At 40.7% G+C, this 26,757-nt stretch overlaps 2 protein-coding genes across 2 annotated transcripts in view; both read right to left on the bottom strand.

The window, feature by feature from the left end:
- Positions 1-37: 37 nt before the first annotated feature.
- On the bottom strand, positions 38-5,177 carry LOC115824756 (uronyl 2-sulfotransferase). The gene is made up of 8 exons (XM_030788512.1): positions 5,108-5,177; positions 4,897-4,940; positions 4,517-4,672; positions 4,061-4,140; positions 3,757-3,910; positions 1,724-1,821; positions 1,274-1,431; positions 38-787 (listed from the first exon to the last, which is right to left on the bottom strand). Exons 1-8 carry the CDS (start codon positions 5,175-5,177, stop codon positions 531-533), a joined length of 1,017 nt encoding a protein of 338 aa, XP_030644372.1. The 3' UTR covers positions 38-530.
- A 3,479-nt stretch (positions 5,178-8,656) lies between these two features.
- Positions 8,657-26,757, bottom strand: part of sash1b (SAM and SH3 domain containing 1b) — a 63,886-nt gene continuing 45,785 nt past the window's right edge. The window contains exons 2-20 of the mRNA XM_030788535.1: positions 23,802-23,930; positions 23,210-23,260; positions 22,901-22,950; positions 21,363-21,403; positions 19,971-20,057; positions 19,770-19,882; positions 19,352-19,453; positions 16,508-16,640; positions 15,827-16,239; positions 15,251-15,325; positions 15,017-15,160; positions 14,431-14,563; positions 14,107-14,276; positions 13,616-13,825; positions 12,819-12,969; positions 12,218-12,349; positions 9,827-10,677; positions 9,448-9,579; positions 8,657-8,748 (exon numbers count right to left, since the gene is read on the bottom strand). Of these exons, the coding sequence (XP_030644395.1) occupies positions 8,707-8,748; positions 9,448-9,579; positions 9,827-10,677; positions 12,218-12,349; positions 12,819-12,969; positions 13,616-13,825; positions 14,107-14,276; positions 14,431-14,563; positions 15,017-15,160; positions 15,251-15,325; positions 15,827-16,239; positions 16,508-16,640; positions 19,352-19,453; positions 19,770-19,882; positions 19,971-20,057; positions 21,363-21,403; positions 22,901-22,950; positions 23,210-23,260; positions 23,802-23,930 (3,159 nt within the window). The 3' untranslated portion in view covers positions 8,657-8,706. The remainder of the gene's footprint in view (positions 8,749-9,447; positions 9,580-9,826; positions 10,678-12,217; positions 12,350-12,818; positions 12,970-13,615; positions 13,826-14,106; positions 14,277-14,430; positions 14,564-15,016; positions 15,161-15,250; positions 15,326-15,826; positions 16,240-16,507; positions 16,641-19,351; positions 19,454-19,769; positions 19,883-19,970; positions 20,058-21,362; positions 21,404-22,900; positions 22,951-23,209; positions 23,261-23,801; positions 23,931-26,757) is intronic.

Consider the following 26,757-nt stretch of genomic DNA (forward strand, 5'->3'; position numbering starts at 1 on the left):
CACTCTGTTTGTGACAGTTTCTTTGCAACAAGCATCAAACACAGGAAAAATACTAGGAAACTGGCTCAGGTGTAAAATGTCATCACTACAAGCCAACCAAACAAGAACCTGAAAGAGAGGTAGGAACATTCTTAAAATAAGATACTACATAGAACTGGAAGGCATTGATGACTTTTTGTCGGTCATTTTATGGAATACTGGATTTTTCATCATCCTCAGAGACATGAATGGTCTCAGTTGATCCTGCCCATTCATTTCGTCCTGATACATATTTGCACTGGCATGCTACAAACCTCAAGAACTTTTCGAATGACTTACAGTACAAGACTAGCATATCAAACAAAACTAACCAGCCAGTTAGGACACGCTACCTTATCAGAAAAAAATCACACTATAAATAGTGAAACAGGTTTAATGAGACAGGTTTAAAAGTGGACCTTTTCTCTCTTCACTCTGTTTCTGTTGTGTCTTTACCCTCCTTGCATACGGCATTGAAAGCAATTTAGGTCACGTCCGTCTTTAGGGTTGTCCTAATTGTCAGAATCCTCTGCGTCCTCTTCATCGTGTTCGTCCACTTTAGGGTTACTCTCTGACACCCTAACATGTTGCCTGGATGGCCGAGGTCCTGTCCTGAGACCAAACTTCCTTTTAGTGAGGTGAAACTGGGCTTTGATAAAGTTGTAGAAGTCATACTCGTACTGCATGCGCTGGTACAATACATGTAGGGCTTCCAGGCTAGGTGTGTGTTTGCGTACCGTGCCCGTCATGTTACCCAGCTTCTTGTATTCTAAGAGTGTCAACAGGCAAGTTCAAAAACAAGGACAGAACAGGAAGAGATTAACAGAGAAGGTGTGTTAACACTCTGAAAGCTTCTATGAAACAGGTTCCAGTCTGATAACATTATTTGCAAGACTACATTGTCGTGAAAGAGAGCGTTTAATATTGGGACCTGCCCATTTGACAAATAAATTTATAAAGTTTATACTTCAGGTACGTGTTTCTGAAACAAAATCACATCTAGTGTGGTTCAAATGTAGCTTGTCTACAATTTAGTCAGCTTAGACAGGGAAAAAACTGCTTAAAAAAATTCAAAGAAATAAAGGATTATAGATTATGCACCGCAGGAGTACCTTAAGAAACAAACATTAATTAAAAATAAATTAATTAAAAATAAACATGATTTTGAAAAGGTTCAAAATGTAGTGTTAAGTAGCTATCACATGCCAGTACTATACCAGCACTATGAGCTAGAGGAAAAGGAAGAGGGACAAACCTGGGCTTTTGTAGATGCTCAGTACATCAGAGAAGAAGTGAGGAAGGAGACGTTCCAGCAGTAGCAGCACATCCTCCAGCTCTTCCAGCACCCCTACCAAGAGGTAATGCTCCAGAACATTCTCTTTGGCCCTCTCTAATGCCCACAAACTCGGCTCTCTGCCCACAAGTCAGTCAACAACATACAAGGTAAAATACGCCCCTTGGCTCAAATCACTTAGTGCACTTTGCCAGAGTGCACTGACAATGACTGGGTGAGGTTGTGCAACAGACACTTGATGAAATTTCACTTGATGAAAGTTGTGCAACAGACACTTGATGAAAGTTGGTTTAAAATATTTGGCTTGAGCTTATTAGGCATATTTGGTCCCAGTGGTGGCACTTATAAAAGTGAGCAGGTTGTGTGTGAAGTCTGGCTGTGATGAAACCCACGCTGGAGGCGAGTTCTTACCTGCACTGGGGGTGCTGGCCACAGAAATAGGGGATAATGTAGAAAAGGCGGGGGTTGGAGCACTCTGGGTAGTTTTCCAAGATGCAAGTGTTAATGTCCTGAGATGTTCGGACATAATTACTCCAGTTAGTGAAAATGCCTCCTCTGTTTCCACGACAGTGAACTGCCATCATCAGCATTACAAATTGAACCATTTTTTCTTAGTAGATAACGTAATACTCAAAACAAAACTAATAGAGAACCACAACTTTATTAAACTAGTTAGCAACGTAGCAACATAATTCAACTTTGACGATAGAGGAGTGTTTATTCAGTGTTCAGCTATGATGATTCAGGAGAGTTGGAGGTGTTTGTCAAATGGTACGCGCATAAATCTGACCACTGTGGGGGTATTCAGCTCTTAAGTCTCTAGCCGAACAGCAGGAGCAGGCAATTTCCTGCCGCAAGGCAAACATGACCTGCGCATTCCAAGGACGACTGCTAAAACAAATCGCTTCTATCTTTTAAAAAGGAAAACTGCCCTTTCCACGGAAATCGATGGGAGCACCATGTGCAGGATTTAGACAAGACTCTGCTGAACTCCTGCTGCTAACTGTTAATGGGGCATTCAGTACTTTCATTAAATCTATTTTGACAGTAGTAGTGGAATCATATTGTCTTCAAAAGGCAATATATATATATATATATATATATATACACTCCTTATGATTACTTTATAATAACTGACCAGTTCAGTTTTAGATCAATGCCCACAGATGATTCTAAAATAAAATAAAGTTGCTTTCCCTCAGTTTTTTTTTCTGTGGAAGCTGACAGAGTGTAGTACTAACTGAGCACAAGACGTGGTCAGTTATTCAAAACTTTGAGAGTAGCTATTCACCTGGCCCCTGACGTCACCATTATGAACAACACTATGTGAAAATAGAGGTTCTCTGCCATGTTTACTCTGCTGTGGTTGTCTCATCTTAAATATAGGAGGAGGGGACAGTTTAAAAACTGTTTCAAAAACTCTGAACCAGCTCTAAATCTGCTAAAAGACCTGTGAAAGAGCTATTCATGCAGAACTCTTAATACATACAGGAGGCAGATAATGATTCAATTTATGATGCTACTTAGCTCTGGATGAATAGTACCTCAGCATGGCCAGATTCTCAGCGAGTCCTTTCACAAAACTGAGTGAAAAAAAAAATCACATTTCTCTCTAGCCAGTGGAAATAAACTAAAAAATCAACTCCTTATTCCAATGCCCCCTTATATCGTCAGCAGGACTAAGCCAAGCTGCTTGCCCTTGGTTTGAATCCATCTCTGACAAACTACTGATTGTGCTTGTCTGGTTTCCCTGTGGTGTTGTATAGGTTACCTAAGAGCGCTGAGGTTCTTTCAATGATGCAAAGTTATAACTTTTTTTCTTTAATACAAATATGGTATTCTTTCAGGTGTCCCTATCAAAGCAAGGGCATAACAGTATAAGACCTATATAAATAGATAATTCTATTACGTACAACACAGTACCCACTCACTTTACTGTGTAGTGAGCCATTGAAATTTCTAGAACAAATTGTGACTTTAAATCTGGAAATCTGTGGCTGTGTAGCATCTTGCAGCTGAGTGGCACCAAATGAACCATCCGAACAGAAATACTCTTGCAGCACAATTAATGATCTGTATACAACAAAGCCCTGTCCACCTTGAAGGCAACAACCAAGAAGTCAATGGCTTCTTTTAATGAGCTGTTCATCAATACTTGATGTTTGCGGGGCAAACTGTCCAGCACTGCCTTTGACAAAAAAATAAAGAAAAAGATGTAGAGCAATAAAAAGATGAGGTTATTTTAGAGTCTACACATGTTTAACATTTCGAACGCCCTCTGGTTACAGTCTTTCATTAATCATGTTGGAGGTCTCTGTGACAATGAGCAGAAAACCTTTTTGTGGTCTTACTGGAATTAGCTTTTGAAGTGGTCCGACTCATACCACAGCTGTGTTTGTGGTTTTCAAAAATGATAATGGTACAACTTAAGCAAAAATCCTCACCAGATATCGCTCATCATCCTTCATCCCTGGGGTCCGAACAAGGTGGTTCTCTTCTCCTCGCCAGTCTCCAAACCTCCGGAAGAAGTAATTGGACAGGAACCGATTGATTGGATCCCTGATTATGTTGATGTATACAGGCTGATCTATTCTGAACCTGTTGAAAGGACAGTGGAGTAGCAGGAAAAATGTTAGCTGCAAGAGATCTCACTGTTGGTTTTTATCAATAAAGACTAATTTTATTTTTTGGACCAGATTCTCAAAAAACAAGCATGATGTGATGCAGACGTGACAGTGAGATTCTTACCTGGTGAAGTTGAGATAATGGACATGTCGAGTGTACAGAAACGGCTGAGGAATGGAGCTAATGTTTTTCATCAGATTTACCTGCAGGAACATAACCGATCACACTTTACCACACAGTTCATGCAATTGCTACAGACAAGGACAAATGAAAATGTAACACAGAGAAAATAAAATTATGAAAATCGTTCACCTCAACAAGTAAACTTTGTTTTGAGAAACAAAAGTCCCAATAGCAAACACCTCCAGGGGGTTATTCCAGAAAGCGGGCTTAGTGAAAACTCAGTTAACTCAGAGTAAGTAGTAACCCTCCTAATAGAAGAGCCTCATAGAAGCCTAATAGAAAGCTTCATTCTCCTAGCAAAACAAAGGCAAAGGGTTCTTCTATTTGGAGGTTTGCTACATGTTCTGAGTTAAGTAACTCAGAGTTTTCACTAAACCTGCGAAACCGATTTTGTACCTGTTCATGTTTAGTCAGTCTGGTCTTGTTGTGGATTTCTGAGGAGATCAGAGTGAACTGGTGTCTCTCGGCCAGTATCCGTAGCAGAAGGACGATCGTACGACTTCCACACTTCCCAACTCGGTTATACACGACCTGACTTGGGAAAGGCAAGGCCTATAGGCCAAAGTAATGGAGTTAAGCTAGATTATTATCATTACTCTTTAGCCATCTGATACAGAGTCTAATATTGAACTTAGTGGTGGCACTTATGCAACAGACAGCTCCTTATGGCTATGTGCTTGGTTTGGATTCAGCCTGTCTCGGAAGTCGCTTTGGATAAAAGAGTCTGCTAAATGAATAAACGTAAACGTAAAAAAGTCCAGGGACATGACACTTACTTTGGGTGCTAAGGATTCATAGTCATCAAAATATGCATTGCTACCTGCAAAGAGAATACAGGGAGAGAAAAAAAGTTTAGTTTAACAGACAAAAGTATAGGAGGAAACAGAGAGACAAACATCCTTTGCAGATGAAGAGTTTGTTGTGATCGACACTGGTGAGGAGGTGGCCTGAGAACAGCTTGTTGCATCAGCAGCATGTGAGTGTTACAAAGGCCGGCTTTCACACTGCTAATGTACTGAGAGGCAAAGGAGACGACTGACTGTTTTCCGCTACACATTTACTGAGCAATTCCTCAAACATAGACTGTTTGCACACGCTAATGTGAGTGGAATTTTTCTAAACTCTGTGATTCTTGTTTGGATGATTATAGACCTGCTTTTGATACAGCTTAGAGGTGTTAAATAAGTGGTTTTCTGTCTTTCAAAACTTCAGTAATTCTAAAGGTCTGCTCTTTTTAATGAAGCTGCATTACAATCTCTCTCTCTCTCTTTTTTCCTGTTTATGCATGTGTGATTATGGGTGTAGTAATGCCAGGGGTATTAGTTTCATTCCTTCACTACATGTAGGGCCCATTTGGACCTGTGCAAAAAGGCCTAATGAATTTTGGTAGGATCTTATCACAGGTCATTCAGAGTTTAGAGATTCCTAAATACCAAATAAGTTTGTGCTAAGGTAATGACGAGAAGACGGGAGTTTTCTGCAAGACAAGGGAAAATCCCCCCTGAGTTCTAAGCACTATATGACACTGAAGATTGAGAGTATATTGTGTTGGGACCAGCAAACTGTTCTCTTATTAGCTCCAGGATACATAGACTATTTATGCACTTTGAAAGAATTGATCATTGTTGAAAGAAACCATATCAGTTGGTCTCTGTAGCCCTGTGTGAAGTGAGACAGAGTAAGATTAGGCCTGCTCTCTGATTTTTCTCACTCTAGTTCACCTTTAAGGGGCTCCTCTCTCCAGCATCATCTTAATGTCTCTCAAGAAAAATTGATCTTCTCAAGTCAAATATACAACACATATGATACATATGAGTTTTGCAACTGAGTGGAATACTCAAATGTTGTTTTTTTTTAAAGATGATCACACAAACACACACTTCTTCATATATGTTTATATAGGCTACATATATTTGTTTCCTGGAAACTTACAGAAATAAACGGGCCTTGCTTACTAGCTATATGAGCTGACCACTAAATCTGTGCGCCCACTGAAGAAACAGTTGGGAGGAAATACCTTAAACAAACGAGTCTTTATGGACCAAAAATAATTTCGTCACTTGCAGGGGAAGCCTGAGTAACCGTTACAGTAGTTTCACTGTTACGGCCTCTAGCTATGGGAGGTTGCTATTCATTAGTTATGTTGTCTATGGATATCTGACTCCAGAGAATTTCTAGGCATCCATAAGATCCAAGAGTACAAACTGATACCGTTATTGAAATACTTACCGAAATAGCTGCGGACATCAAATAGTTTTGGAGGTCCTCCGTTTAACTGCCACAAGATTGATCCCAAGCAGAATATGAACAGTGTAGTCAGGCAAAACCCAAAATCCCTCCGTGAAATTCTGAATAAAACCACTGCAAGCCAGTTACCTCTTCTGTTTTTCCCTCTAATGTACGTTGTCAGATTTTTATGAGAGGGATTATTGCTGATATTCTTCATTATACCCTCCTCAATTTAATGCGACAGATATCATGGTCACCCATTCGTGATACCAGCTATAATTTACCCTTCATTTAATAGCGATTCCTGCAAGTGCTGTAATCCAGTGGCTCAGCTCGAAGTCTGGCAAATTTGGAGTCGTCTGTCAAGGAGAGGCAGGGCTCCTACTTTAAATTCATTTCTCATTTCAGCACCACGCGATGTGGCGTCGAATTACAGGCTCCGGGGAAAATGACACACTACCTCATTTTTCGTTTTGTCCTTTTTACACTCCAGAGCAATGTAAAGTTGATCAGGAGTTGGCTTGCGGCATGCAGCGAAGGGAAAATACGAGGTTCAAAAATGTAATTTTCATTTCACTTAAACCGCGTAAAAGTGAACACATCCTTCAAGAGGCGTTATAAGGCTCAGCCAGATAAACACACAATAGGCTAGATGTTTTGTCACATAGTTTGAGTTTAATCATTTTCGAACAATTTATGTATCCGCACCTCATGAGATGGCATTGACCTAACACTGCTACTGGTAAATGCTACAATCAGTAAACCACTCATGTATTACAATACGGAATAAATATTTAAAAGGAAATCGACTTACACATGTCCGTTCCAGAAAATACATCTGAGAATTTAAAAATTAAACAACTGAGCAAACAACATATTCTTGGTCATCATGGCGCAATCATTAGACCTATTTTCTCATCATTATAACTCGCAAAAAGGAGTGGAGATATGACTAAGCATTAAAAGCTATGTAGCAGGAGTCTTAAAATATCAACTGGCAGCAATCATATCCTGGAACAGTATTGGGATCATGCATCATTTAGAAGCCCTAACAGATGTGTAATTTTGCACACATTTTAAAACAAATGCAGATTTAAATTACAGCCTCATTGGTATTACATACAGTATTATTGGACTTTAAAGGCAGTGGTGTAAACAGTACTCTTTGATTAATAAGGTAAATAGACCTATTCAACCATTCTCACACAGGATTAATTAATACTCAAGCTATGAAGAGCTGCACAGGTACGGGTCTACTGAGCGTGTATTTGGCTTATTTCATTGTACAGTAGATATAAGGAAAATCTGATGGCATGGTGAAAGACTCTCTATTCATGTAAACGATGACCGAAGGAAAACACAATCACAAGAATCAGATCAATCTGCACTGACAATACTGTAAGAAGACATTTCAAAAGCACAGAAGATTGAATTAAAACGAAATTGGTGGACTCTTGCTCACTTGTTAGCTTAGACAAGACAAAGGTAATTGATGCCTCATTGCTTTACAGGTATTAGCAATGATAGTTTTTTTCTTTATGCTATCAACACTGTCAACATTCGTGTCCCTGTGTTTTCACACGTACTTCTCTTGAAAAGAAATAATTTGGTCCCCCTCGATCGAAATCCAAAGGGGTGAAGAACAGGAAAAGAGTAATGATGTTCCCTCTGTTGCTCTCACCATCCTTTTATGGAAGATATTAGGGCCAAAAAACTTCTCAGGAATGGTTGTGAAAATGAGTAAATCTCATTTTTATAATGCATACATCAAAAGACCTGCACCAAAGATGTAAAATGAAGTAAACTGACAATACCTCCCCAGACAGTCTGGTTTTGATTGAGTGGAGTTTGTTTGGAACATTCACAAAATCATCACAAAAATTCTGGTGAACTGTTTGAACAGTCCAAAAAAAAAAAATTAAAAAATGTATGAATGGATTAACCGTGAAAACACACTTAGAAGAGAGGGTTGCTTTGAATGTTGTCCCCTTATAGAATTTTCATGTATGGTAACAGAAACATCTCACAGAGAAAGCTGTGCTTCTCTCAAAAGAAAAATAAATCTACACTCAATTTTCCTCCCATCTTGAAAAAAAAAATAACAGGAAAAGAGAGGAACTTTTCAAGGCATACAACATTTTCTCAAATGAGTCCATGTATGGGACCTCAGCTGACAGCAGTTCGGATATATCATCAACCACAATACGTTGCGGGGTAATGCAGTGGTCATCCATACACACACACACTCTACTTAGTACTAACAGTCATAGAGGAAGTTCATGTGAACATGACCTGTGCAGTGACATGTCAGAGACGGAGACCCAGAAAAACTATCTGGTCCAAATGTGTTCAAGGGCCTACAGCTTTGTACAAATCTCTGACAAACCTCTCAAAGGAATCTGTAAAGACAAAAAAGAACAAGACAGTGAAACAACATTGCCATTAAATAACTTAATATTCACATTGTATATGGTTCCATGCTAGACTAAAGTTAGGCAACCTCCATTTTGCTGTATATGTGTAACAGATGTGCCCCAAGCCTGATGGTCCTGTGGTCCTTGTGTAATGCAATCTCGTTCCCCTGTATGTATGAGTCATGCATATGTGGAAATGACAATAAAAGCAATTTAAGTCTAAGTCTAATCTGAAAACCTCTGGGGGTCAGAGATGCTAGTGACTGAGCTAGAGGCTCAAACTATTAGGAGGGAAATCTGGCTGTATTACTGCCCTTGGCTGACTCTGCCACATAACACCAAAGCCCGATTCATTTCTTGATAGGCTTGATTCACTGACTTTGAGGTTGATTGTCAGACACTCAGTAAAGTGAGCTACAGGCCCAAACCTCTAGCACAATCACCAGTAAATCTTTTAAAGCTCAGAGGAGACTTACATTTGACACTCTCCTTGATTAGCTCAACTCTATTATATATGAAGGCTTTTATCCATTTAAACAGACCTTGTTTGGATAATCAAGGCCCTGATGAGCCTGGTAAAGTCAGAATTGTTGGATGAGGCTTAGAGCAAAAGTCTGCATACATTCCATAAAGAAAAGGTTGTCTGCTTCAGTGTTATGTGCAGAATCATGAAAGAGTACTCACTGCTGTGCGGTGCTGTTTGTGAAGCTGCTGGATTCTGGTTTGGTCCATGGCAGTGGCAATGTCACTCAGAGGCCTGCCAAGGTCTTCAGAGAACCTCTGGACTAGAGAAAGAGGCACCCCATAGCGACCGTGCTGCAAGGAGTAGCCATGGAGAACCAGGCGAGGAGTATTAATATCATTAATAAAAAGTACAAATGTTCGAAATATGCCTTTATATCTTTAATGTGTTTATTTAGAAAAAGTAGCAGATTACATAAACGTTGATTCTACACTGTTGCTGGCACTTTGGGATAATGCCAACTCAACCAAAAATAAATAAAAATGTCCATTTTTTTAAAAAGAAAAACAAACAAAGATCCTTTTAGAAGTTTACGGATACCTTGTCAGAGTAAGGTTCTTCTGTAAGGTCTATACCATCAGACCTCAGTTTCTCCTCCACCAGTGATTCCAGGTTAGGTGTTTTGGCATGCTGACCTTTCTTTCCCACCCGGTAGATGGCTGGTTTGGTAGAACCAGAGATATCAGGGATAATCACTGACCTATCTGGTAGTGAATTATTTGAAACAGCATTGCTGGGCTTGTTACTCAGAACTGATAACAGCGCTAAAGGTTTAGGGGGAAGTGGTGGTTTTTTGTACTGCGTGAACGGTTGAGGATCTCTAGATGTTACTCCAACACTGTTTGAGGGTACTCCCTTGCTTGGACCAACTTTTACTACATCAGATACAAGACTGGAGGAAGGATCAGAGGATTTGCAGACTGTGTCAAGAGCCAATGGCTCTTTCTCAGATAATATAGTAGAATGGGGTTCTCCTGGGCTTTCATCTTGAGTCTCAGTTGGTGGTTCAGGCTGATCTGCAGAGGTGTTCTTTTCCTCTACATCTGAGGACGCCATTAAGTGAGTAGATGTAAAGATCTCAGCAATACATGACTCTCTCTGGTGAAGGTCTGGCATTTGAAGGAGGTCCCCTAATGAATGCCAACGTTTCCGTTGTCCTGTGGGCGCAGGTATGCTATCCAGAACATCACAGCTGTGGCTACGATGTTTGAGACTTTTAATGGAATCTTTTAACTGGAAAGGGAAGAGGGGGGATGGTGAATCTTGACTCGTCTGAAGGGTAGACCTACTGGAGTGGTTCGGGGGAGGAGTGGGATACTCAGGGGACGGGAGGTGACTGGACTCAAAACCTGATGAGGACCTGCTTAAATGAGACCCCTTTTTGCCTCTCCCTAAAAAAACAACCAGGTGCAAAGACATGAATCGTATGCATAAATTATATGCATAATAAAAAAGCATGCAAAACATACACACACAATATACACACAAACACACACACACACATATATATGTATACATACATACATACATATAAATAATTTTATTTAACTTTTGTTCACATTATCAGAAGAGAAAGCCGGATGGAGAAACATGAGCTTTTCATGCAAAGGCGGCGTGTGCATACGAACAGTGTAATGAAATGTGAGTGTGGATCTGAGCATTGGCATAGCACAGAAGAGGAAACGGCAAGCAAAGGACAGCAGTGTGAAATAAGAATACAGGCTAGACTGCTAGATGACAGAGCAGTTTATTTCACAGCCTCTACTATAACAATGGCACACCATTTAGCAATGGTCAGAAGAGACACACTGACAAAACTATACCAGCAGCAGTCCCATCAGAGTGAGTAATGGAGAGCTTGTGGTCAACTCTACCTAACATCGATTTTGAAGAGTATTCTCAGCAACACAACACACATGTACTGAGCTCATAAGACATTAATGTTTTTTTTTGTTTTTTTTTTAATACCTGTGCATTTTACTGCTTCTACATTTATGGTTGTCAGAGCAACCCCCCCCATCCTATCCAAATGGGACAAGTATAGTTGAACAATATTTTGTAAATATATCTATTTTGTTTAAAATCTTTGCATATAATAGAGGTTTCAGGCACATAAAATATTGTGCAACATTATGTCATTTTCACTAGAAAAATATAGACACAGAAAACAGCAACACTCTTGAAAGAACAAGCATGGAAAATACCGACATAATCAATTCTTCAGAAGGGCTAATGACATTCACATGAGAACTATCACCTTGTCATCCTAAAACCAAAGCAAAAAGAGTAAAAAAAATGAAAAAAAAAACCCCAAACAAACAAAAAAACCCCAAAACAAAACAAAAAAAAATTTGCGTGTTCATAATTGCAAGCACTAACAATAAATTGGTTAAATATGAACTGCCTGCCCAAACTACACCTTTGTCACCCTTTTGTTTTTTAACAAAGTAACAAACTTCAGCAAGCGTAAATGTCATCACACAATACCATGACAAGCGTTGTTTCTGCAGGTTTTTCTAGAGAAACAGACAGGAAAAAAAAAAAAAGTCAAATTATCACTCCCTTTTTAGTACGAGCAACGCTGTGACGTGTGGTTGTCTGCGATAACCTGGAAATGAGTATCTGTCCTTGTAATGAAAGCGTGAAATGGTCCCTTGCATGTTTGACTGATAGCTTTGACTGAGGATGAGGAGCTGAGAGTATGTGAAGGAGGGAGAGTCCACTCCTCTGAGCAGAGAGAGGAAGAGCGTGAGCGAGACTGGACAAAGATGGCAGAGAGATGGTAAACGTCGCGCGTTAAGTGTGGGGATGAGGTCGTCACAGCCTTCTGGACAGCTCAGTGTCATCGGACTGAATGTTGGAGCATGCGAACGACGCGGAAGAGAGAGAAGGCAGGAGAGAGCAGTCACAGGCGAGAGAGGCTATCATTACCATTCTCCAGGTTTTCGCTGCTCTCGTAACAGCCTGAGTCACGGGGAGAGTCCCCCGGGGGCCCGTGGCCCCCGGACAGTAGCTTCTCCTGGGAATCCCCTGATGAGCCATTGTGGTCAGGATCACTGTTACCTACAGACGCAACACATGCACAATACATGGACTGGCATCTAACAGCACAGAAAATACCATTTCAAAATACTAGAAACTGAGTGTGTGACCAAACTGGATATTTGACCGCTCTTCCTGATGATGTCAGAGAGACACGACTGATAGTGTTAGAGGGGTATGTAATTGCAAAAATGCAGTTGAATGGTTACAGGGGTCACATTCTATGACCTAACATTAACATTTTGATGACACTGAGTTGTATTGACCTTTGGATAGTATTTGGCTTGAAGATATATGTCAGAGTTTATTCAATACCTTTTGACCTCTCTGATAATTGATCTGGTGTTTGGGTGTGAATGCCGCCCTACATGTGTATGTATGTATGTGTGTGCGTGTGTGTGTGTGTGTGCCCATGTGCATGTGTGCATGCATGCATGCTTGTGTGTGTGTGCGTGTGTGTGTTACTATTAGCTGTCTGTCTCTGACTCACTGTCATACTCTTGCAGTAGTTCCACGGCGGTCAGCAGCACTGCTCTATGCTGAGGGTCAGTAATGTTCAGTTCATCCAGGTCCTCTTTCTCCAGCAGTTTAAAGGTGTCCAGATCCTCATAGCCATTAAACAGGAACGTAGGCATGTACTCCTGCAAAGAGGCAGTCAGAAGGGCAAGGGGACAAAGAGCAAAGTCATATATTATACGGTTATGGTTATACAGCACTTTGTTCCCAAAAAAGGGACAGTCAGATTGTCATCTTGTGACATCCAATAAAAAAACTCCATAGCTCTGCAGAAAAATATGGATATAAAGGTTTTGTTGGTACAAATATACTAATAAACGTTGAACATGACTGAACATGAATTCATCACACTTCTTTACAACCTGGGAACTGAGCAGAGTCTTATAGCTTCAGGTGAAAACGAGTTTCTATCTTGCATGAGCCCCTCCTTCACAAACACTTGGCAGACAACCAACAAAAGAGTAAGAACAATTCACGATAATGCCACGAGTATGTGATTATATTAATGGATTTAGAAGGTGCTACTAAAAAAAGTTAAAAAAAATTAAAAAATACTTCACTATGAAATACAGAATAAATTACTATATTAAGACCTCTACACTATCCATTATTTAAGCTTGTTTTTAAGCACCTTGAATCTACAGAGGAAATTACCGTGAAATGATAAGTGACTACAGTGCTTAAAAATTTCTAAAACTGTTATTTATAACCACATTAATGGTTATGAATACTGTGATGAATGATGAAGGTAATTTATACTAAGATTACTACTTTGAGGTTGATCCGTTCCAGAAGCTCCTCCACAGATGTGGGCTTTGGAGGTCGATTCTTCCTCTTCCTTCGGCTGCTGCGCTTCGGTTTCTCCTCTTCCTCACTTAACACGTCCACGTAGATAAACTTAAATGTGCCAACTTTATTATTCAACATGCCCATCCATGTGCCCATTGGGGGTTTGCTGATGATTTCAATCACATCCCCTCTCTGAAACAGGATTGGACAAATCGTTAAGACAGTACTTAACACTGAGGATGGTTTGTAAGTTTCTGCATTCCTGTAGACGGCATCCTTCAAGTATGAGGCAAGTGTAACTTGTTGATTACAGTGGATATTTAGTAGCTGAGTATTAAACTACTGGCATAGTGGAACGTACACATTCTCAAGAGTATTAATGCAAATGTATCCACCTCATTATCTGAAGAGAACATGAGACGTTTAAAAAAAAAAAGGGCATTCTGTGAGCTTCGATCGTTTCACTTCCTTACCTTGAGTTTGAGGGAGTCGGTGTCATATGGGCTGGGGATAAAATCTGTGTGAACCAGAGCTCGTCCACAGAACGGCCCTCCATAAGGAAGCTCATCATCTTCCCCATCCTCTGATTTCACACTCTCTCTGTTACTGGTGGAGGAGTCTGTGGTGCTTACTGTCTGACCACCTAAAACACACACACACACACACAAATGCACACCTTTGTCTTGAGCTCTGTTTTTCTCTTGAACACACACATACACACACACACACACACACACACACACACACATACACACACACGCGCGCACACACACATGTGGACACACACAAACACTTACTCATGGAGCTCTGTCCACTGAGGGAACTCCTCAGACTCTCTACGGATCCTCCAGCTTTGAGTTTGGGTTTCTCCAGAGAATCCATGTCTGCCCGCAGGGGCTGGGGGGAGCCAGGCATACTACTGGGGCTTGACTGAAATAAAGAGAGAGAGAGAGAGAGAGAGGGGCCATACATTAACAGTAACTGAAACTAACTGAAACATCCAGCAGGGGGCAGTAAAGTCTAAAACTTCGTGTTTTTCAATCATTGTGTTTCAATCATTGTACTAAATGGCCAAAGCAGTAAACCTCTGAAGGAGAAATGACATGCAACCATACTGGTGGAGAGGAACAAGACTATTTCCATCATATGTCGCCACAAGATCAAAGCATCTTTACATCGAAGCCTTTAAAATGTATATAATCTGGAGACTGCATGTTTAGAGATCATATAATTAGTTACACTACATCTGTTGTCATTACATCTCAAAATAATGCATAGATATGTCTGCCCTCAACAGTTTTTCTTTCTAAAGCAACATCACAGTAATCAGACACAAAACGGGGCGTAAAGAAGGATCATGTAACAGACAATTTAAGGGAGTACCTGGTCAAGCAGAGAGTTGTTGTACTTCTTTGTTATGTGTTTCCTCATGCTGTCTTTTACAGACTTCACTTTCTTTCCCAAAGAGACGCGTGATGTCGTAGGTGACCTCGCTGCCTCTCTCAAACCGCTCTCTCCATTTTCACTCTGCATTTTAAAAGCATCGTACAGCGAACCTTCAGAAAAATCTCCCGCAGTGTCCAAAGGAAAATGAGACACTTTTGTTTCTGTACTTACAGTGGCTTCACTGCCATTGTTTTCCATATACACAGATCGGTTAGAGAGATCAAATCCTCCAAAGCTACAGGTCCTCTGAGGAACACAGAGCATTAGAGTATTAGGTACAGTCAAAAGGCACTTTTGCAATTACAGTGTTACTATCTAATGATGTATAATATATAAGGGAACATGTTGATGATTTTGCTTCCAGACTTGTTAAAAAAAAAAGACATTGATGCTACTAATTTTAAAATACTCAGACTTATTTTTGTATATTTTGACAAATGTTACATACATACTGCTTATCACCAAGATGTTACTGTATGAAACTATGACTCAATAGCTAAAAGCATAATATCACAATGACTCTCAAATTCATTTCCCTTATGCTGCTCTACCCTTCTTTCATGTAGAGTAGCCATCTGCCTTGGCTAATCCCTGTGCTAAAAATAGCAATGAATAGAGACTACACACACTATAAAGGTAACTGTAGGGTGTAAAGTTTCATCCAACTAAAAGACAAAACCTCTATTATTCTGTTAACTGCCTTTCTGGAGCTTTCTGTATCTAAGGACAAACCCTGACGGCCCTCACCCCATGGTAGGTGGGAGGACTCAGGGCCCTGCGCATTTCCCCGTCGGTCACCGAACGGGACATCCTGGGCTCCTCTTCACAGCAGCCCTCTGCCTCAGAGAAGGATGATCCACTGCCAGCATCCAGCCCCGAGACAGCTCCACACAGGCCCGCGGGCTGGTGACCCAAACCCTGGCTGCTGCTGCTGGACTTGCCGAAGGCTTTGAGAAGCTTGTGGCTGCTGTAGGTGTCCAGACTACTGGATGAAGGTGAAGTGTTCAAGCTGTCAGAGTCTCCGTCCAGGGACAGCTGCTCCTGCAAGACCGAGGCCAAGCCGTCGCCCTGGGAGACGGCGAGTCGCTTCTGCACCCCTGAGTACAGAGGTGCCCTGTCCTCGCACGTTGGTGAAACTTCTGTGCTCACTGAGGGCGAGTCTGAGAGACAGAACAAATTCAGCAGGATGTATAAACTTTCACCTTTTCATGATAAAAGCTCAGACAGGTTTAAACCTATTTCTCGGCTACAACATCTCTAACACGCACAACTGGACCGACAAGACATCCTCTCAGCAAGAGAACCATTCTCACGTCTTTTCTTTGACATCCTTTTTTCTTTCAGTTATGAGGCATTTCACAGCCTACACAAGTTATTCGACACATACTAGTGTGATTTCTGAACTGGAGCCGTGATAAGGGTTCTTACCTTTTGATCCAGGCTTTTTGCCCTCATCAATCCTGATGAGTTTCTTCCTCATTCGCCTGGTGGAGTTCACCAGCTTATGAAGCCTCCGGAAGGTCACAGATTCCTCTTGTTCGTCGTCTGACTGCTCCCGGGACTAACAGGGTAAGAGTACGGTGTTAACAGAGTGTGGAGAGTACACGGTTTAAGTTAAAAGACGTCAAACATAATTTATGTCATACACTTTTTCTTTTATCAACATGATTTGGCATTGGCTTGAAAGAAATGCACTGAGGTGATTAAAATAATAAAAAAGAATTCCTATGTACTAACCTAACGTCTATAGTTTTGTGTTTTATTGTTGCAGGATATACAGGAGCGTGGTATTGGAGAGAATTAATTTGCATTCCTACTACAGTCTTTTGCTTATGAGGTAGTTACACCTGATCGATGCACTAATTGTACATCACTTTGGTCTATAAGCCTCTGCAAAATGCCAAACTGTAATTGTAATTATAATTGTAATTGAATGTGATAGATGCCTGATTTGGTATTCATTGACAAAAATCATTTGAAAAATGAAAATTATAGAAGATACAACTCTTCATTTCCTACATAAAATGGTTGGTTCTTCCTGAATGCAATGAAAATGTAGCTTTGCTCTTATTGTCTGCAAGTGTTTCAACCACAAGCATGCTGACCACAAATATACAATAATAGATTTCCCTGAAAGTACACGTAGCTCAGTTGTTTGCATGTTCACCAAATAAGCAAGGATATTTTTTCTCTGATGAAGAATTTGACTTTTCTAGCCTTTTAATAATTAACTTGAACTCTCTGGAACATTTTATTTCAAAACAGGTCTCTTTTTCACAACTCAGGCTACTCTGAAGAAAAAAAAAATCATGCAAATTCAGAGAGGAGAGAGAAAATACACAAGACCCTCTGTACGATGTTAAATATCTCCATTATTAATGGAAACAGAGTAAGATAAGCTATTGGACAGTTGAGGATTCCAGAAATTTCCACGTCTCATTAGAGTACACATGGTTATTTATGTGTTGCAATTAGTTCAGCCGCTTTAAATTTTATGGCCTTTAATCATTTCACCGACTTTCTGTCCCCATACCCCTGCCGTGATAATTGCGATTGTAAATTCAAGACCAAGCCACCGGGAGAATGGAGACATACTACTGACGTCCTACACTACTGATGTTCATCAGTCCTCTCAACATATTACAGGTAGCTCTGGACGTCTGACTTCAGCTGGCGTCTACCCCAGTATATTCTTACAGCTGACTGTTGTGGTTTAAGTTTCAGAACCACACTAGACTCACTACGGCAAGCAGCAGTGTTTGGGGGGGGGGGGGCATGATTATTTTAAGTTTCTGAGTTTACCACACCATCTCTTGACTCAAAGCACCTTCCACACGTCTGGTCTATCGTTCACGTCTCTAAACAAGGGAAACCACATTACAGGGACGTGACCCAGTTCTCGGAAACAAAACTAGGTTCAAGTGTCACAGGTAGTATATTTTGGTGGTATGGTTTGGAGGAGGACACGAAACAGGCAAAGAAACCCCCACCCCTCTAAAATGAGGACCCAAGTGGTGCTATACACAGCCCTTTTGTGGGTTGGACAAATACACGAAAGTGTCACGGAACTGTGGCAATTACAGCAACACACAAAACAACATTTGCTTCATACTACTTTCACTGTTTAGAAGTTCAAGACCGTTGCTGGAAACTTTGGAAAATCCTGTTTAGACTAAGAAACATATAAAAGAGTAGCCTGAGTTGGAATTCGCCTTGCACAACAAACATTTTGACACGTGAGAAAACAAAAATGATGTCAAGTTCATGCTAAACAATATGAATTTGTCAGATCGCATGGTAAGATTATGGTACCATTCCAAACAAATGTTAGACTGTGAAGTATTTTATGTCAGTATTGCCCATTCGGGGAAAGGAACTGAGTGATATAATTTGATAGGGGTCAGTATACACAACACCAGTATATTCCTGCATGAATTTTTCCAATAGAAACTGAGAGAAATGAATGCTTTTGTTGAACCAGGTGCAAGTCACCATGAGTAACTTTTCTTTTTATGAGTTACCGTAGATAACGCTGTTTAAATGCTCCTTAACAGATAGATAGAAAGATAGAGAGAGCGAGATGAAAGAGAAAAACAGAAAGAGGCCATCCAAATAGAATTCGTGGAACAGATCCTGCAACTGAGCCCCCTAATCACGCCACCCCCTCCACAAAAGAGCTGCTGCCTACATAACAGAGCTCAGGCCTGCTTTCAATCTGCCGCAGTAGCACAATGGGGGGTTAGTGTATTGAGGAGAATGAATAGGACCAGCCAGGAGGCCCAGTGGATGGGACTGGGACCCTAGGGTGGACATGAGGGCTAGGGAAGTGTGCGCGTGAATGTGTGTGTGTGTGTGTGTGTGTGTATGTGCAGAGTTGGGTTGGGTTGGGGTGGGGCTGTAAGAGGGAGGGAGAGAGAGGGGGGGGGGGGATCCTGGTTCATGTCCAGGACAGTGGCGGGGGGGGTTATCAACAAACGTCTGGCAGAGTGGGCGGCATTCCTGTCCTGAGCATGCCAGTGGCTAGAGGATGTGGCGCAGCCAATAAACAAACTCATTACAACAAACAAGGATGTGGCACACTTAATAACACACAGAGGGTATTTACGCCGAGCCGCTGTAAAAAGAAAAAAAATCCAGCATTCTGAAAATGCCCGTGAGGAAGCAGTTTACTCTAGGGTGAAAGCAACTTGCTGAGTGCGCACTAAAGGCTCGTTATTTTGGGGGAGGTTTTACAGGAAAGCATGTGTATGAGGGGAGAAGGCCTGTACTCACGTCACAGTTGGAGGACTCGTTCAAAGTGGGACATGAAGTATCCTTCCACTCAGCAATCTCAGGGCTGCAGGATTGTCGACTCTGGGACTCATACTCTTTCAGCTGTGAGAAATATACAGATTTAGAGCAGATTTACAGCAATTACGCCCACCAGAATCACTGTAAGATTATCTTCTGTGGGTCAATTATTTAGTGTGTTTCAAAATAAAACAAAAAAAAAAAAACTTTATCATTTATCATTAATTAGGTCCAACAATGTTTCCCTGTCAAGGATATCCTGTTTGGGTTTAGGGTTGTGGACCTAGCTGGTGTGTGGAGAGACATTTCCTTTCAAGGAAACTTGACTGGACCCCTTTACTGGACCTCTCTGAGAAGAAGGGGGTGGTAGGGTGGAATTCAGAACATAAAGGCGCCATACCCGGGCCACAGCCTCCTCCACAGTTATCATCCTCTCCTTCACCATCATCATCAGCTGGATCCGTTCTTCATCACTCATTGTGATCTCACTGGCCACAAAGCCCAGGTCATCCCCTGCGGATCAGAGGTCAAAAACTCAGCAAAGTGATTCAGGACACGGAAGTAAACGTGACCAAACAAGTAACATCAAAAGAGGACAAACCTTTAGATGCCTGCCGCATGCTACTTTTTTGTGCCTTTCGAAAATTTTGCCAGAAGGATTTGTTTTTCTTCCTACTGTCCCATCTTCCTGCATTGAGAAACATAAGTTTCACATATTCAGTTGAAAAGCATCCTAACACCATTTTGAATGAAAGCAGCACTCAAAAATGGGGGAAAAAAAAAAAAACAAGTGAGAGGTTTACTGTGTCTTTTTCAGTTTGTCAAGCTCAATCCATTGCTTAATCTTTACATATTTTCCAAATAACAAAACCACTGCTATGCACAGACTTCTAATGGCTCATGTAATAACTTCAGCCACAGCATGCCAAGGGGCAGTAATACAAGGCTTTTTATACATGTAATTGGCAACATGGACAACAGAGACTACATGGCAGTGGCTGACAGATCTGTAGTACTGGTTTAGGTTCTGAAAAGTAAACTTGGCGCAGTTCAAGGGCTTAAATTTGCTTGATATGGTATCAAAACATCATAGAAATGTGTATACTTCTCCCACATACAACTTGGATTTTACAGCAAACTGTCACAGTCAAATGTAAACAGATGCAAACACCATGACAGATGCTAAAATTCATATCCAGTCAAACACACACACAGAAACACATGCCTACGTTTGTATTCATATTTTGGTGGGGAAGTCCCATTGACTCCCACTCCACCGTAACTAAAGATTAATAACCTAACCCATGCTCTAACCCCAACCCTAAGCTTACCCCTGATCCATGAAATATTTTGACAGTTTTTCTTTCACTTATAACACCAACATCTTTAAAAAAAAAACATTTAAATTTGAGGGGACCAGCAAATGTCTCTGTAAAACCACCGCTTGTCAGATATAGTCTTCAGATATAATCATAGGGACAACACACACACACGCACGTGCGCATGCACACGCACACACACACATATACACGCAATTACACACGTACACACACGTACACACCCTGACAAATACAAACTACACACACAGATCACACACTAAAACACAAAAACATGTTCACACACTAAATTAAGAGTCAAGGAGCTGAAAACAAATGAACCGTGCACTATTTTTTTTTGGGGGGGGGGTGTAAAACGAAAGAGAATGAATCGTGTTAACAGTTATCACATCATAAGAAGTGGTTCCATAAGCTACCAAGCTGCAGGTTAACACATGACTAACTCTAACACTGTCTACTAATTTGACTTACTAACCTGTTAACTATATCATATTGAGGTCATCTAGGAATACCTTTTATAATAATTGCATATTTTCAACTGTCATATAACACTTTGCATCAACTTGATAAGACAATATATACATACATGCAATACATGCATACACATACGAAAACACTTGCATGTACATAAATAAAAACATGTAATCACAGCTAACCTCCAGAGCCATCTTCAGAGCTTGACTTGTGCATTGACAGTCTGAAATAAGAACAAGCAACATAACACAAATTTATTCAAATATTACAAATGCTCAGGTCATGACACTGTGATCGTCATCATCTTACCTGTTTTCCCACAATATTTTCTTCATGTTGTCACTGCTATCCAACCATTTCTTACAATATACCCTGTCTCTTCTCCCCTCTCTCTCTCTCTCTGTCTCTCTCTCTTTTTCTCTGTTTCTTCCTCTTTCACTCCCTCTCTCTTTCTCTTTTTCACTCTCTCTCTCTCTCTCTCTCTCTTTCACTCCCCCTATCTTTCTCTGTTTCACGCTCTCTCTCTCGCTCTCCCCCCACAGATCACAAACTTGCAGAGTCCATCATTCCAGCAGGGCTTTGCACTGTTAACCAGTCACTGTCAGTGCAGATAAAGGGACCTGCTGCAGCTCTCAGGCACAGAGCACTTCACTGTGGCCCTGGGTCTAAACAATAGAGGCTTTTCACATTCTGACAGGGTTTTAGAGCAACCCAAGCGCTCACGTGGCACACACATTCTTCTTTCTTTCTTTCTTTTTCTCTTTCTCTCTCTCTCTCCCTGTCTCTCCCTCTCTTTCTCTCTCGCTCTGTCTCTCTCTCTCTGTCTGTCTGTCTGTCTCTCTCTCCCTCTTTCTCGCTTTCTCTCTATCCTTCCTCTCTCAGTTGACACTTGTTGCTGATGATAGCAGCTCTCTGCTCTTTCTGCTCTGTGGTGCCCACATGAGGGCAGACTACACATGATCTACACATATGGCATCTCCTAATCCTCTCCACTAGCATCAAATTGTTGTTTTGGACCTCTGGGATAAGGAGCCAAATGGTAAGACAGTACTCAGTATCAGGCACATCAAAAGAAACCCAATTTTTCATTTTCGCACGCACACACATACACACAGACACGCACGCACACACATACACACACAAATGCAGACACACAAACAGGTACACAGACACACACGCACGCACACACATACACACAGACACGCACGCACACACATACACACACAAATGCAGACACACAAACAGGTATACACACACACAGACACACATAGGCACACACACACACACACGCACGCACGCACGCACGCACAAACAGACACACAAACACAAACACAATGACAGGAAGGGGAAATGGAGTGGACTGCACTAGAGGTAGGAGGTTGCCTCTAACTAGGGGTCATCAGGAAATACGTGAAGCATCAGCTCCACATGGTGACGGGAAATGTCATTGGGGAGGGCAAACCTCGTTTGTCTTGCCTTGTCCCATAAAACATATGATGTAACCAAGTGCAATACAAGCAGATACTGGATTGTTTTGGGAAGTGAAGTTACACTTGTGTGCGGATCATGTTGATAAATTGGAGTAAATGATATGAAAAAGTAACATAGAAGCTAATGGCGTGAGTGATCCTTCATACATACTGAAAATAGAGAACATTGACTCACAGGACAAAACAGGTTTGTAACACTTCAGTGAACATGAATGAAGACGTGTTCTTACCTTCTCTCTACCTCAGGCGTAGACATTGCACTACTGAGTCCTAGAGATTCCTGTGAAGCAATCATGGATTCATATTGTCTCTGCCAGCCTTGCATTTCAATATGCACAGTTGTTGACAACTTGATTACTACTGGGAAAATGCCCATGGCAACACTGTAACAATGTAAGCTTTCTGTTTGAAGTCTAGAATGTACCATTCAAATGGGTAGTAATTGTTGAGATGACTGGTGTTCTGAGTTAGAGTCTTGTACGACCTCACAGTTCTGTGTGTGATGGTTGTATATAGCACGCGACTCCTCAAATTCTCACCTGGATTTCTGATCGTAGCTGCAAAGATGTGGATGCTGCTTCAGGTTTTTCCTGAAAAATTGTGCAAATTACAGTGGAGCATGGTAAAAAAAAAAAACAAAAAACAAAAAAAAACCCCCATAAACATAACAAAAAACATACAAACTAACACAAGCCAAAAACTTTTTAGTACTGCACTGTGCATTTTGGTGAAACCATGTATGAAACACATCTGATCCAAACCATTCACTGAACTGATGCTTTTAATTAGTGGAATCACGTATGTTAGTGTTGGGCTGGAACATTACTATGTAAATCTATGAATTCTAGAGACTGGAATGTGGGCAGAGGCTTAGACACTACCTCAGAACCCTCTAGAATCATGACCGTGTATTCAAACCACGTACGCAGTTAAAATCAGCCCGCAATAACACGTGATAAACAACTGTTTTTGAATCATCTTTGGGCTTCCATTGAAAAGAACATTGAAAACACTGAAAAAATTCCTGGAGCAGATTTCTATCTGACTGAGAACAAGGCACAAACTCCTCAGAAGAAAAAAATAACAACCCCCCCCCAAAACCCAGACCCAAAAACCAACGACCCTCTTTACCGTTTCTGCTTCTTGAGCCACTTTGCGTTTACGTAGCTCCTCCATTCTGTCTCGCACGTCAGTGGAAGAGGTGCTGTAGTACTCAGAATACTCCTGGACCAAGTCTTCAATGTTGCCCAGAGAGCCATCCTGTCAAAGACAAGAACAGACAGCATTAGCATGACTACGTATTGAAAAACGCTGATCACGAAAAACGGGTATATTTTATCTGGGGCTTGAGAAATACTATCCCATTAGGAGAGACCGATTAAATTTTTCATGTAGTAATCAGCTTGTAAGTACCAACAATGTTAAGCTTAGATCTAATATTCTTCTATTTCAATATGTCCACAGAAGGACCAGAGGGACAGGAGTGGACAGAATTAAAACATAAATTCATATTTAAAACGCCGATGACGAAAAACAGGCACATTCATAATTTAATAAAAGACTATCCCGTTAGAACAGAGCAATTAAGTGTTTTCGTAGAGTAATGAGTATGTAAGTAGTAACAATGTTAGGTTTTAGATCTGCTGTTCTTATGTTTGAAAATGCCCACACAAGCCTTTAAAGAAATGTATTAAGTGATCAGCAGAGCATGTCATCGTCAGCTCCTTCAGGTAAACTCTCGACTCAGTCCCTCTCTGCGGCTTCAGTCCTTGAGTTCCACACATTATTGAAATCTATTCAGCTGTGACCTTCATGCAGAAGAGTCGCTGTCTGACGCAGCTGCACCTCTCTGTGACCCAGTCTGAGTCAACCCCGAATCAAACCGAGGGGCCAGATGGCACAGTTTCGTAAACAACCAAGAAAAGTAGCGTTTTCTAAAAAAGATCTAGCCAGGCAGATGCTTTGAGATTTCCTGTTATTGTCTTACGCGCAGATAAGTGACCAAGTAAAAGAATGATAACAGGCTGAGGCATCATTTCAACATCTGCAAACTCATTCCCCTCAGGGTCCCACAAATATTTATGAGCCAGTGAGACTTTCAGTGAATAATGTGACTCAGATATGCAGTATATCTACACCACAATGAAATGATAAATGGCAGAGATATCCTCAATTAGAAAAGACAATTGACTGGTTGACTCAGCGAAAGCAGTCATTTTTCAGCCATACATGGCTATTCATAGAGATTCACACGCATTCTCGCACGGATGGTTATGATAGGAAAACTGTCTTTTAACATTAAGTTTAAATAGTTTCAGTGGAGACGGTGGAATAGTGTTTCTGTACAAACAAGAAAATTCACCAAACAAAACAAATGACAAAATACAAAAACCCCTCCAAAAAAAATTCAGTTATCTAATGCAAGCTCACGTGTTAGAGAAAGACACTCTGACACGTGACCTTCAATTAGATAACTGAATGTTTGTTGTTGTTTTTTTTCTGTATTTTGTGTTTGCAGGGAAAATCTTGTTGTAATTTGCTCCATGATACATTCAGTTTTGTCACATTGTAACATTTACAGGAGATGTCAGGTGAAAAAAAGAATGAATATTTTGACAGAGGATCAGAGGATTATTTTTTCACAAATATAGAACATCTTCTTTCAGAAGTAGACATAACTTCTATGGACAGGTTTAAGCCTTTTTAATTGCAGGAGTTTTAATGTTGTTCATGTACGTTTAGGAAATATGTTTTGTAAATGTTATGTAATGTATCTGATACATTTTGGTACCAGTATTTTGGACGTTATTTTCGATATTCCTGGAGGATTATTCTCCCTATTATCACCTCCTATTTCACTTTTTCTTAGATCCTATGACTAACAAACAAACAAACAAACAAACAAACAAACAAACAAGAAACGAACCAACCGACCGACTAACCACAGAGAAACAGCACTGGAATTACAGTGACTGTTTCTGGCACTTTCTCTCATAAGGGTTTCATACTGGAATGATAAAATGCTATTGATGTTCTATTCGGTCTGAATGCACAACATTGTAATTGTAAATGTTTGCCCATCCCCAGTAGAGACAAATACAATTCCCAATATGGCTTAGACATCTCAATCAAACTGTGGAGATCACTAGTGTGGCCAATCTAAAATGTAAACTAAAACCACGCAAAGTAAGAGCCCATTTCAAAGGAAGAAAAACTGCTGTAATAGATAAAGATGAGTTCTAGGATCTAATACTTACCAGTACATTCATCATCTCAGTCCAAACACACAAAAAACTGTCAGGTACATTTGGGTTCTGATCCTCTGAGCTCTCCTTTTCCATAACCACCAAATCCAAAATGATCTTATGAGAATGCTTTGTTTCAAATATTTCAACAATATTTTATCATGGCTCTTCTGCCAGTAAGCGAAGAGCAACTTTACAGCGTGTCTGTTTTCAGACCGACTTCTCTGATGTCCATTTTCCTTTTTTAACGGTAATTTTAGATATATAAGAATGTAGAACATCCATGAGATGACCGCTGTGGAAACTGATCTGGCATACGACAGCAGAACTCTCGGCATGCGTCAGCGTGAGACGGGCAGCCATTCCGGAATCGCTCAGCTTTTGCTTTGTACCAAACACTTGGACGTTTCACTGAGACAACCGCTGGGCGACTGTTGCCATCAGATGAATCACTTCCAGAGAAAGAGGTCCAAGTCCATCTTTCCTGAGTGCTGTAGACCACATCTTATGAGTTTCAGAAGTGTGAAAATAAAAAGTCTTGTGTGTGTAAGACTGGAATGAACCCTCCAAAATATTGCAAACATATCTCAAAAAGGTCTCCCCAATATTCCGTCCGACAAGACAACTTTCTTTTGAGTGCTTCTACTTAGTAAAATGTAAGAAAACAAAACGCTGAGAATAAAACTTTACAGCATATCAGCCTGATCTATATGAATAAAATATGCCAACAAATTCTCTTAGATCACAGTCCATAAAAGTGCACCTGTTCATAGACACAGAGAGTCTTATTGGAGTTGATTGATATTCCACAGGCCAGAGTAGGCAGTTCTGAAAGAGATGCA

Source organism: Chanos chanos, chromosome 1 (genome assembly GCF_902362185.1).
Source record: "Chanos chanos chromosome 1, fChaCha1.1, whole genome shotgun sequence".
NCBI lineage: Eukaryota > Metazoa > Chordata > Actinopteri > Gonorynchiformes > Chanidae > Chanos > Chanos chanos.